This window comes from Myotis nattereri, assembly GCF_964212035.1.
Source record: "Myotis nattereri genome assembly, chromosome: 11".
In the NCBI taxonomy this organism is placed as follows: domain Eukaryota; kingdom Metazoa; phylum Chordata; class Mammalia; order Chiroptera; family Vespertilionidae; genus Myotis; species Myotis nattereri.
The window spans coordinates 56,821,660-56,835,968 of record NC_138086.1 but is presented as its reverse complement, the minus strand read 5'-3'; the positions used below and the strand labels follow the sequence as shown (position 1 = coordinate 56,835,968).

Genomic DNA, 14,309 nt, shown 5'->3' with positions numbered 1-14,309 from the left:
ATAGCAGTTCACTAATAACAAAACAAATCATTAGGTAGTTACATCCTTTGGGTTATTGAGCTGTCTAAAATTATACACAGAATAAATACTTTAATAGCACTCAAGTTTTCTCTCTCATATTTTCCTTCAAATTTAAAATGTATATATTCTTGTCAATAAATATGGCAAAATAACCATGTCAAAACTCTATAAGATAATGATGACAATAAAACATATATATTCAGTGAGCAGAAAATAGTTTTCCCTTTATAAATAGTGCTAGAGGCCCAGCATAAAACTCCTGCACTCTGGGGGGTGGGGGGGGGGTGGGGAGGGGGAAGTGGGGTGGTCCCTCAGCCCAGCCTATGCCCTCTCATAGTCGTAGTCTGAGTCCTGCGGGAGTCCGGGAGCCTGTGGGGAGTGGACCTAAGCCGTCAGTCAGACATCCTTAGTGCTTAGGGCTTCTGGCTGAGCGGTGCTCCCCCTGTGGGAGCACACTGACCACCAAGGGGCAGCTCCTGCATTTAGCATCTGCCCCCTGGTGGTCAGTGCATGTCACAGTGATGGGTCATTCTGCCATTTGGTTGATTTGCATATTAGCCTTTTATTATATAGGATTGGCCCAAGCATTAGCTACTGTTACAAAACATTATGAATCATAGATTTTTAAAATGACTGTGTATATGTGTATTTCATTAAAATGTAGTATTTCAAGTTCATGAAAAAAGTAAAATATATAAAATAGTCATAACATCTCTATACATTCACTATAAAAATAAATGAACTAATAACATTAATGAATATATACAAACTGAAATATTTGTGGAATTGTAATTAATTGGTCCAAAAGCTTGCTGTGATCTGGAAGTGAACTTCATGATGATTTGATGTGAAATCTGCTGATTAGTCAGGGAAATATGTATGTGATGTGAAAGAAAAAAATTACCTTTGACAATATAGATTTAAGTTCATATCTTGGATCTAATGCATTCTAGCTGCATGATATTGAATGAATTTCTTAAACCTCTTTGACTCATTATTACCATTTGTAAGACGGAAGTAATATTTCTTAGCATAGAGAACTCATAAATGGTGAGAAAATATTTATCAATATTTTTATGACTCCAAACCCAGATGGTGACATGGGAAGCTCCTGAATTTTCCTCTTCCCACAGATGCACCGACTATACAGCGATAAATAGAGCAATTCCCTCTGAGAGAATCCAGAACGTAGCTGAGTAACTCCTATATACTGAGCATACTGAATGAATGAGAAAATACCAACATCAAACGGGTAGCAAAGGTTGAGACATACTTTCACCGTAAACAAACCCTTGACATAGCACCATACATTTGGAAGGGAAACCCAAACTTCCAGTTTTTCCCTGAGGAGTGAAGGGTTTGGAACATACATCTAGCATCATATATTTTAAGTTTCTACCCAAGAATGGTCTCTCAAAAACATCTGGCTGAGAAAGCTCATGTCCGTGAGTCCCACAGGACTTTAGCAAACAAAGAAACAGTCCTTAACAGGTGTGTGAGCACTTGCCATGACTATCCCCCAAGAGCTCAGTGCAGAGGGAGCAAGCAAAACAACCCATTTCCCAGTCTTTCCCTGGAAAGGGAAGTACACACTTTACAAGCTGCTGCCTGAGGAGTCTGGCTTCTAATTAGCACACATAAAGGTGCTGACCATGATTTTCCCCAGAGCCTAAAAGAGCTCGTGACACCTCTTTCTGGTTTACTTCAGCAATAAACCCAAGTCAGCAATATCTACCTGGAATGAGTATGCTCACATATCTAGCACCCCAACTTTATGGCTGTTACCCAAAGGATGGGACCTCATATAACCCAGCCCTGATAGCCAACGCAGCATGCATTTATGAGTCTCACAAGACTATAGCAAACAAAGAAGTTTTAAAACCAGCACAGGCACACCTCCCTAAACCCATGGGCTGTCCACCCAGGCGCAGTGCAGAAGGCAAAAATGCCCATCTTACAGTTTCTTTATCGAGGGAGTCCAGCTTTTAGTCAGACTACACCTAGGGGCTGACTGTAATCCTCACCTTAAGGACACTGACAGGTCTTGGCATACACTCAACTACTGGGAGCCACTAATAACAACGACTGTAGGTTGGACAATCACAAAGGGTTGAATGGTAAACAGGAGCTTGCACTGGGATGATTGATGATATTCATCTTCTATACAAGACTGGGAAAAGTGGCTGCTTTAGCCAAAGTGCACAAACCAACAAAAAGAGTCAAGAAAAATGAAAAATAAACAAACAAAAACTCAGGGGACTATATACCAAGCAAAAGAAGACAAATTCTTCAAAATTAATAAAATGAAGATAATTGATTTACCCCAGAGTATTCAAATATAAGTCATAAAGATGATCACTGAGGTCAGGAAAACAATGCATACACAGAGAATTTAACACAAGAGGTAGAAAATATTAAAAGGTATCAAACAGAAATCATAGAGCTGGGAATACAACAACTGAAAAATTTAATAGAGGAGTTCAACAGTAAACTAGACCAAATGGAAGAAAGAATCAATGTACTGGGTAATGGGCAGTGAAACTCATCAAATCAGAGTGACGAAAAGAAAAAAACACATGCAAAACACGAAAAGCAGTAAAGATAGTTTAAAAGACTTATAGTACCCCACCCAGAAGACCAGCATATATATTCTAGGGGTCACAGAAGGAGAAGAGAGAAGGAAGAGCCTGAAAGCTTATTTGAAGAAATCATGGTAGAAAACTATCCTAATTTGGGAAATGAAACAGATATCCAAATCCAGGAAACCCAAAAACTACCAATTAAGATGAGCCTATAGAGTCACACAAAGCACACTATAATTAAATTGTCAAAAGTTAAAGATGAAGAGAGGAAACAGCAAAAGAAAAGCAACTTGCTATATGTAAGAGAAACTCATTAAGATTATGAGTGAATTTTTCAGCAGAAATTTGCATACCAGTAAGAAGTAGGATGATATATTTAAAGTTCAGTGGGGAAAAACTGACAACCAAGAATACTCTACCCAGTAAAGTTGTCCTTAAGAATAGTTTTGTACACAAACAAAAGCTGAAGAATTCATCACCATTAGTTTGGCCTTAAAAGAAATGCTATTGGGAATTCTTCAAGTTAAAATGAAAGGAAGGTAACTAGTAATATGAAAATTTAGAAAAATATAAAACTCACTGGTAAAGATAAATACATAATTAAATTCAGAATACTCTAATACTGTAATTGTGGTAGGTAAATAACTTCTAACGCTAGTGTAAAGCAAGAGATAAAAGTATTAAAATGACTAAAACTATGATAATGGATACACAATATAAAAAGATTTAATTTTTTTTTACTTTAAATACATAAATTGAAGGAGGGTAGTGAAAAAATGTAGAGTTTTTATACACATTAAATTTCAAGATGTTATCAGCTTTAAATATACTATTATAACTATAAGATGTTTTATGCAAGTATCATAATAACACAAAGCAAAAACTGATAGTATTTAAGTAAAAGATAAAGAAAAGGAAATCATACATACCAATATGGAAAATCACCAATTTATTAAGAGAGGAAATAGGAAACTACAAAACAGCTAGAAAACTGCAAGATGGCAATAGTAAGCCCATACATATCAATAAGTACTTTAAATGTAAATGGACTAACTTCTCCAATCAAAAGACATAGAGTGGCTGAATGGATAAAACAAATAAGACCTAACTCTATGCTGCCTACAAGAAAATCACTTCAGTTTTAAAGACACACAGATGGAAAGTGAAGGCATAAAAAAGATATTCCATGCCAATGGAAACCAGAGGAAAGCAGAGTTAGGTATATAAGAAAAATATGATCTTTAAGCCACAAGCTATAATTAGAGTCAAAAAAGTTAATATATAATGACAAAGTGGTCAATTCTTCAAGAGAATGTAACAAGTATAAATATTTATATGCCCAATGTAGGAGAATCAAAATTTATAAAGCAAATATTAACATATCTAAAGAGAGAAATAGAAAAAAATATAATAATAGTAGAGGACTTTAATACCCCACTTTCAACAATCGATCGATCATCCAGCAGTAGAAGGTTCTTCAAAAAATTAAAAATAGAACTACCATATAACTCAGCAATCCCACTTCTGGATAATATCTAAAAAAAACAAGATAACTATCCTGAAGACCTATCTGTACTCCCATGTTTAGGGCAGCATTATTCATAGAGTCAAGGTATGGAAACAATATAAGTGTCTACTGACAGATGAAGGGATAAAGAAAACAGACATATAGATATGTAGATATATAAATATATGAATATTACTTATTCTTTAAAAAGAAGGAAATCTCATGATTTGCAACAAGCTAGATGAAATCTTGTGATTTGCCACATCTTCAGGGAATTATGCTAAGTGAATATACTACATAGTGTCACTTATGTGAAAACAAAACAGAAAAAAAAAAAGCAGTCAAACTCATAGAAACAAAGAGTAAAATGATGGACACCAGGGGTGGGAGAGGTGGGTAGCAAGAGGGGTGTTTTGGTGGTGGTAGGTGAAGATAGGGAGAGGTCTGTAAAAAGGTTTTAAGCCTTTCGTTATACAATGAATAAAGCTTAAGGATCTAATAACAAGAATGTCAAACTCAAAAGCTAACGCAGGCCAAATAAACAAGACATGCAGCCTGTGGGCCACGAGTTTGACATGCTTGACCCAATGTATAACATGGTGACTACAGTTGGTAATACCGTATTGTAAAACTGAAATTTGCCAAGAGAGTAGAACTTAAAGTATTCTCACCAAAAATCCCCCAAAACCAAAATGTAACTATGTGAGGTAATGAATGTGTTAAATTAACTTAATGGCAGAAATCATTTCACAATGTATATCAAATTACCACATTGTATACTCTAAATAAAATACAGATTTATTTGTCAATTATACCTTGATAAAGCTAAACATTTTTAAAACCTTTCTCCCCCCCCCTACCCCCCATATTGAAAATGTAAAGAGAAATTTTCTTTGAGTTACTTCTTTTTCAGTGTTTCAATGTTCATGGGTTGGGTCAAGTATGCAAAGCCTTTCTCTTCCCAAGGATTATCTTATTTATTGAGTTCTGCCAATAACTTGATTGATGGGGATGCAAGTGGATTGTATAACTGGGCAAAAGTTATTGCATATCACATGAGAACAGGTAAACTTCTCTTACCTAAGGCTTACCTTCTTTCTTAGAATTGTAAGAGAAACATTGTGCTTTCTGAGTACTTGGGATTTAAAAAAAACCCACTTAAAAATATGCGTGCATACATTCCTGGTCCTTGACCCCTGCTCTTTTGTGCTTTTAGTTTAGTTTAGTTTAGTTTTGTGTCTTTTGTTTTTTACCTCATTTCCTAGAAGGGCATTTACACAAGCTTCTGATGCATCGCAGATGGCTGTGAGATCATGTCCTCCTTCTAGAGCCAACACCACGTGTCCGTCCGCCAGTGTCATCAATTGCTTCGTCAAGTGACCAAAGCCTACCATAATACAAAGAAAACATTTCAAAGTAGTAAATCAAAGAGGATGTCTATTAGAATCTAATATTACTTGGGCATTTATTCTGTGCATGTCCTTTCTCAGCACTTTCCACGTGCTAGCTCATTTACTACTCACAATAACTTGATAAATTAGGTCATGTTATTATCTCTATTTACAAATGAGGGAACCAAAGCGTAAGATCCTAACAGCTAAGAAGTATCACGGCCAAAATTTGCACAGGTCAATATGCCACTCACCATGGCACAGTACATGCAAAACACAGTCTACAAGTACCTGGATGAAAAAAATCAGTAAACGGCCAATGTTAATATGGTAAGTAATGCCATTTGTTTGACATTTGTTTCCTTTCTCCATCATCTGTCTTTATCTTTATTATAAAGGAAGTTTTCTATGTACCACCCCAAATTACTTTACCATCACATTAGATTTTTATAGACATTCTTTTATTCTGAAATAGTCAATAAATGCCAAAAATAACATCTATATATGTTATAAAGTATAATGATATGACAAACATCTGGTCACTGACCTCCCAATTTAAGGATAATATTGTTAGCAATAAGTTTGACGCCCCTATGTGCCTCTCTCGAATGACATCCCTCCTCCTCTCCACAGAATCAGGATCCTGAGTTTGTGTTTATAATTGCTTTCCTTTGTTGAATTTGCTTGTTTTTGAACTTTGTAAAACTGGTTTTATACTTTTAAAACTTGCTCTTTTCACTCAACATTTTCTTTTAGGTCATCCCTACTGATACATAAAGGTATAATTCTTTGCTATTCTGGTAGGCCATTTTATGAGTATAGAAAAATTTATTTACCCATTCTCCTGTTGACAGGTATTTGAGTTTTCTATTATTACGAATCCCAGTGTTTTGTTATACAAAGAATGCCTCCACACACACTCTTATACAAGTCTTCTGTGCACATGTGCAATAGTGGAGTCAAATTGTCATGGTTTAAAATCTGGTATTATTTACCAGATTATTTCTGAAGGGCTACTACCAATCCTCTCTCTGTGAAGCAGTGTATATAAGATTTCCAGTTTAGACACATCCTTCAAAACATGTGGTGTGATTTGCTAAATGGGTAGGGGAATAATGACACGTAACTGTGTTCTCATTCAGTATAAGGAGGGACTTTTCTATTTCTACTTTGAATATTTTATTTTAAATAGATGATGAATTTAAATGATTTCTGTACAAAAAGATGCTTTTTCTCCTATAATTCTATAGTGTTGTGAGTGGCATTATTAACACTATAACATGATTAATATTTCTCACATTAACCCAGGTTGAATTTATGGATTAAAATGTTTGGTTGTACCCTAACTGGTTTTGCTCAGTGGATAGAGCGTCGGTCTGTGGACTGAAGGGTCCCAGGTTTGATTCCAGTCAAGGGCACGTACCTTGGTTGCGGGTACATCCCCAGTAGGGGGTGTGCAGGAGGCAGCTGATTGATGTTTCTCTCTCATCAATGTTTCTAACTTTCTATCCTTCTCCCTTCCTCTCTGTAAAAAAAGTCAATAAAATATATATTTTTAAAAATGTTTGGTTGTGATGTATTACCAGATAGATTTGTTTCACTAATGCTTTTTTCCCCCCACCTATGTCCATGAATAGGATTAATCTATTATTTTCCATTCTTGTATTGATCATTGACTTTTGATGTGGTTAAGACCCTCTTTTACCATTATCTGACCCTAGAATATTGTGTAGAAATCTTCTGTAAAACTATTTGAATCTTGTATTCTTTTTGAGAAAGATTTTTAACTATTGATAAAATTTCTTCAGGGATTTTAGGAGTACTCAGCTTTCGATCTTTTCCTAAGTTATATTTTTCTAGAAATTTGTGGCTTTTTATTTGTGTTCAAATTTATTGGAATAAAGTTTTAATTATTTCCATTATCTTATTTTGGAACAATAATTAGACATACGTGATCATTGCCATTATATCCTCAATGGTCTTTAACTTTTATTTCACATTTTCTGTGTCTTTCTGTCCAGCATTATATGTACTTTTGATTCAGATTTTTAATCCAGACTTTCTCTCCAGATGTATCTAAATTGCTGTTTAACACTTTTATTGATATTTTCATTTATAATCATTTCAGTGATTATATTGTTCAACCCAAGATGTTCTATTAGGCTATATTTTATTTTATTTAAATATATTTTTATTTATTTCAGAGAAGAAGGGAGAGAGAGATAGAAATACCAGTGATGAGAGAAAATCACTGATTGGCTGCCTCCTGCACACCCCACACTGGTGGATTGAGCCCGCAACCTGGGTATATGCCCTGACAGGAATCGAACTGTGACCTTCCGGTTCATAGGTTGATGCTCAAGGACTGAACCATGCCAGCAGGGCTGGTTATATTTTATATCTTTCTGTTTTCAAGCCTCTGTTCCTCTCTTAAGTCTTGAGGTCGTTTGTTTGAAAATAAAAAAGATGCTCATAATGGAGTTTGAAGAACTAAAAGAAAGTCTATAAAATTATCAAATAATTTTATAACCCCACCAAACCAAACTACATTGCTTCCATTTTGTAACAGTTAAATAATACCATTCTTAAGCTTTAGAATGCATAGTATTTCAGTTCTAATCTGGCACTTGAATCTAGCTAGCCATGGACAAGATGAGTTCATTTCCCCATACCTTGAAACATTGCAATGTGTTGATTGTATCCATTTAGCTATTATTTTGATGAAGTCAAACAGTCACTTTATAATTATCCTATGTTTCTAAATAGTTGGCAAAAATTATTCTAAAATTAATATAAAATGAGGTAAAATATTGCAACATTTCTCATTTCCTATGGACGTCATTTTGACCCCAATAAGAATCTTTTCCACACGCCACTTAGGAATGAGGCTGACTACACTAAACTCCACTTTCTTGTCTGATTACTATAAAAAGAACAGTAAGCTTTTGGAAAATGTGTAATGCAAAATTCTGATCCGTAAAGCTTAGAAATGTCCTTGGCCTAAGTCAAGGTTACTAGCATATAGCAGTTAGTTCCACTCTAGAAGATTAAAAAAACAAACAATATCCATAATACTCATAGGCAAATATTTCTGCTAATCATACTGGTAAATATTCTGGACAACATTTCCTATAACCTAAACCAGGCTACAGTGATAACTTAAAAAGATATAATAATGAATCCAGGCAGTACACCATATCTTTCTTACTGAAGGGTCCTAGCAATTGAGAATTCAATGATCTAAGTTATGACTGAGCAGATCAAATCACATGGATTTAAAGAAAAATGGAGAGAGAAAGTCCAAAATCTGATTTAAGTTCAGTCTTTCCTCTGGGGTTAAAAAAAAAGTCCCATAAAATACCAAATTTAGATGGGATAAAAAAAAAAAAGTGGAAGGAAAGAATGGAATGAAGCTAATCTTTGATCTCTATCCAAATTCCTCTTTCTTTTACCTACAGGGTTTATTTCCATTCACATGTTGCCCATGTGATCTCTGGAGCCACAGATTGAGGCAGCTGAACTCTGAGCTAAGCATGCACAAAACATTCACATGAAGTAAAGAATGAAACTTCTATAAGGTTTGTGCACTCTCTTCCAATTAAAGAAGTCAAAAATAATTTTTAGTAGCCTGAGTTCTACAGTGCCCATTTCCGCAGTATGTATGTACATGTATATATAAGATTAGGAAGCCAAGTTTGGCTACCAATCTCAAGGTATTACTTTTCAGGACGTGTAACATAAAAGTTTCAGTGGTGTGTGTGTGTGTGTGTGTGTGTGTGTGTGTGTGTGTGTGTGTATTTGATTTGAGATCATGTATCATTGTAATAGGCATAATTTCAAGTTTCATTTAATAGTTTTTACTTTTAGCTTCACAAAAGGCACAATAGCGCATTGTACTTGTCATAAGAAACTTAATTTGCACAGTTGAAAAACTGTAGCAGAGGCCAGAGCAAAAATTGCTTTCCTCAATAGCGTCGGAGCATCGTTGGTATGAAGGCTGATGAAAAAGAAGTGATCAAGTGAGAAAACATGTTTATAAACATGATATCTTAGGCCCAAGCAATCACTGGGTATGGGAATGGAATTGGATTATTGAGTCCAGACATACCTTTAGCTTCTGAATTTCTGTTGGGAGGTTGGTCATCACTTAAGGAGGAGCCTGAATGCCTGGGGTAAGATGAGCAGGCTCAGGTGAGCAACTGGCATGAAATATATAAGGAACTCATACAACTTAACAAAAGGACGACAAACAATCTAATTAAAGAATGGGCAAAGGCCCTAAATAGATATTTCTCCAAAGTGGACATACAGAAGACCAAGAGACATATGAAAACATGCTCAAAGTCACTAATCATCTGAGAAATGCAAATTAGAATGACAATGAGGCATCACCTCACACCTGTCAGAATGGCTACCATCAACAAATCAACAAAGGGCAAGTGTTGGCGAGGAGGATGTGGGTGGGAATGCAGACTGGTGCAGCCACTGTGGAAAATAGTATGGAGTTTCCTCAAAATATTAAATATGGAACCTCCATTTGACCCACTGATATATTTCTAGGAATATATCCTAAGAAACCCAAAACACCAATCAGAAAGAATATATGCACCCCTATGTTCATATCAGTGCTATTTACAACAGCTAATATCTAGAAACAGCCCAAGTGCCCATCAGTGGATGAGTGGATAAAAAAAGCTGTGGTACATTTACACCCTGTGGCTGTAGAGAAGAAGGAACTCTTACTATTTGCAACAGCATGGATGGACCTGGAGAGCATTATGCTAAGCGAAGTAAGTCAGTAAGAGAAAGATAAGTATCACATGATCACATCATAGCTGGAATCTAATGAGCAAAATAAATTGATGTACAAAATAGATCCAGAGATATAGAAGCATGGAACAGACTGAGGAATTTCAGAGGGAAGGTGGGTTTGGGGGGAGGGTGGGGAAAGATGAACTGGGGAACTTATATTCATATATGCATAGCTCTTGGACACAGACAATAGTGTGGTGAGGGCCTGGGAGAAAAGAGGGGGCGGGATTGAGGGGGGTCAATGAAAAAAACAACAACAAAGGGGACATCTCTAATACATTCAATAATAAAGATAAACTTAAAAAGGAAGAAGGAAAGAGAATTGGAAGGGCATTTTTTTAGTTAAAAGTCTTCTGTTCAGTTTTATTGATTTACTAGAAGCAAGTTTAATATTCTTGTTTCTAAAAAGAATATGAAATAAGTTGTAAATATGGTAGTAGTTTAACAATTTTCAGCTTGAATTCCTGATGGTCCATGAGGGCTTGTTTCTGCCTAAGAAGTCATATTGTGTCAGCATTTTTAGTCGTTCAGAAAAATTGTTTGAAATGAAAGGTTGATCTAAGAAGCCTCAAAGAGTAACTTTAGATAGGTATTTAATAACTAAGACACAAAGAGATTCATTCTTTGAAATAGCACGTCTCAAACACTTCTCTATAATGTTTCCCAAATTGTTCCCAAAGAAAGTGGTAATGAAAGGAAACAACCCTAGCTTTATTTTAATTTCATTTAAAAACAACTATTTTAGCCGAAACTGGTTTGGCTCAGTGGATAGAGCGTCGGCCTGCGGACTGAGAGGTCCCAGGTTCGATTCCGTTCAAGGGCATGTACCTGGGTTGCGGGCACATCCCCAGTGGGAGGTGTGCAGGAGGCAGCTGATCGATGATTCTCTCTCATCAATGTTTCTAACTCTCGATCTCTCTCCCTTCCTCTCTGTAAAAAATCAATAAAATATATTTTAAAAACAACTATTTTAAAAACCAAAATTAGCACATGTGCACGGTAGAAAATTTAGAAAATAGAAAACATAGTGTGACATATAACATATAATAAATATATGTTGTTATATACTATATATTGTATATTACTTAATAAATAAGAAATAAAAATAGTAATACAGTAAAATAATTTATACATAAAATGATAAACCTGTAGTTGAAGTAGCCAATTCCACTTTGTGGTATTTTATGCTTGTTTTTATGTATTTTAAAAATGAAACAGGATCATATTGTAATTTTTAAAACTTTCATTTACAAACATCAATATAGTGTGAAACATTTTTCATGACCTGTACAATATCATTTAAAATGTACTAATATACCAACCAATTCTCTATTTTTAGGTACTTAAGTTTTCACTAGGTTTTCTGGTTTTACATACTGTATAAGATTGCAAATAATGTCCTCTTGTATGGTAAGTGGCCACTACATACTAGCACTTACCTAATTCTACTCTTATGTATTATTTCAGAATGGAAAGAGGCCTGCTCTGAATATTATTGCTTTTTTTTTTTTTTTACCAAAGTATGAGATAGACATAAAGAGTAAAGCACAGCCCTAGCCGGTTTGGCTCAGTGGGTAAAGCATCGGCCTGTGGACTGAAGGGTCCCAGGTTCAATTCCGGTCAAGGGCACACGCCCGGGGTTGCGGGCTCGATCCCCTGTGGGGGGCTTTCAGGAGGCAGCCAATCAATGATTCTCTCATCATTGATGTTTCTATCTCGCCCTCTTCCTTCCTCTCTGAAATCAATAAAAATATATTTTTAAAAAGAGTAAAGCACATATAGGCAAAAAGAGAACAGACTGCAGTTAAAACTTTATAAACTTCATTCTTTTTTTTAAGCACTCAAAAATAGTATTTATTATTACCTATTTTCTTATATTACAACTAGGGGCCCAGTGCACAAATTCGTGCACCTTGAAAGGAACTTTGGGCTACAAGACTGTGGTGGGCACAGGGGCAGGTCTCGGACCATCCTCTACGCCCCTGACCCCTGTCCCCTGTCTGCTGGCAGCCCTGCTCCCACCGTTATCGCTCCTACATGCTGATGGTGCCAGCCCCACTTGCACCTGCTGATGGCGCAGACAATTAGGGCTGGCACCAGCGGCAGGTGCAAGCGGGGCTGGCACTTTCAGCGGGTGCGAGTGGCTGCTGCTGCCCCAATCTCCCCTTAGGAGCAGGGGGAGGTAGAGAAGCCCTCAGGGGTGGATTGGGGCCGGCACGTGCCGCTCCCACCTGCTGATGGCTCCAAGTGATCAGGACTGGTGCCAGGCACTGGCAGCGGGTGGGAGTGGTGGCTCCTGCGCTGGCTGTGGGTGCGAGTGGGGCTGGTGCTGGCAGTGGGTGTGAGCGCTGGGTGGGACCGTGGTGCACGGGAGCAAATATTTTTCAGTAACCACCAGAGGCTCACCCCGATGACAGTGACCAGAGCCCTGCCTTGGTCTGGCGCCCCCGCTCATCTGCTCTACCACCCTGCCATGGCCAAAGCCCACCCTGTTCCATGCTCTGCAGCCTGCTGCTGATGCCCACCATGTTCCGTGTGTGCCCCTTGGTGGTCAGCACACATCAGTTGTTCGGTTGTTCCACCATTCGGTCTATTTGCATATTAGCCTTTTCTTATATAGGATGGGGTCTTACTCTAATTGATTGCTTTTTTAAATTAAATTTATTGGAGTGCCATTATTGATTAAAATTATACAGGCTTAAGGTATACAATTCTATAATTCATCAACTATATATTTTATAGTGTATTCACCACCCTACATCGTCTCCTTCCATTATCATTTATCCCCCTATACCAGGGGTGGGCAAACTTTTTGACTCGAGGGCCACAATGGGTTCTTAAACTGGACCAGAGGGCCGAAACAAAAGCATGGATGGATGTTTGTGTGAACTAATATAAATTCAAAGTAAACATCATTACATAAAAGGGTACAGCCTTTTTTTTTTTTTTTAGTTTTATTCATTTCAAACAGGCAGGATCCGGCCCGCGGGCCGTAGTTTGCCCACAGCTGCCCTATACCCTAAACTTCATTCTTTTAAAACCTCTGTATGTTCAGCAATGCCTGTTGTGGATAACTAAAACATTATTATAGAAGCTCAGGGAAATGAGAGATACTCTGAAAAAGTCTATTTCTATTATGAAAATGCAAATAGTGTATTGGAACTCTCCAGCGATGCCAAAACTGAGAGAATACTGCTCTAGGCGGGACAGAAGTCCCTCTTCAACATACAATTAATTACCATTGCTATTTTGCCATTCTGTAATAGATCAGAGGTTAGAATCAGCAGCCAACTCCCAAAGAAAAGTACTTGGGCCATGATTCATTTGGTTAATAAAGAATAGACAAAGTGACTGATTATACAATTCTTTTATTTTTAAATCCTTACCCGAGGATAATTTTTCCATTGTTTCTAGAGCGTGGAAGGGAAGGAGGAGAGGGAGAGAAAGAGGGAGAAACATTGCTTGAGAGAAACACATGGATTGGTTGCCTCCTGCATGTTTTCCCACTGGTGCTGGGGAACTTGCAACCAAGGTACATGCTCTTGACCGGGAATCGAACCTGAGACCTTTCCGAGGACCAAAGCTCTAACCACTGAGAAAACAGGCCAGGGCTGGACAAATCTTAATCTCTGCGTATAAGTACCCTAACTTTGCTTATGCCAGTCTCCCATTCACTTCTTGTGTGTGTTTTTTTTTCCATCTATATTTTCTGAGTCTGTTGTGGAAAAGCTTCAAGCATAAAAAACAACAAAAATGAAAGCAGGGAGTCCCACTCCCACACTGTCATTCAGCAGAGGTAGTGGAGTGAAGGCAGTAGTGACAGCCTCTTTTAAAATACTGACACCTAATGTTATTGATTTATATCATTTTTGAAACTTTCTGATAGGACTAGAAGCCTCAATAACAATGTGTGCACTTTTTTTTTTTTAACCGGTTAGTCTCCTTTGGGCCTGAGATGTTTGTGAAGACTTCGTTGCAGATTTCATATAGTGGGAT

The 14,309-nt window shown here is 37.1% G+C and overlaps 1 protein-coding gene across 4 annotated transcripts in view; it reads right to left on the bottom strand.

The window, feature by feature from the left end:
• Positions 1–14,309, bottom strand: part of HDAC9 (histone deacetylase 9) — an 847,690-nt gene that overhangs the window by 58,424 nt on the left and 774,957 nt on the right. For all 4 annotated transcript variants that reach the window (XM_081102525.1, XM_081102526.1, XM_081102528.1 and 1 more), the window contains one exon: positions 5,364–5,497. In XM_081102525.1, coding sequence (XP_080958651.1) covers positions 5,364–5,497 — 134 coding nt within the window. The remainder of the gene's footprint in view (positions 1–5,363; positions 5,498–14,309) is intronic.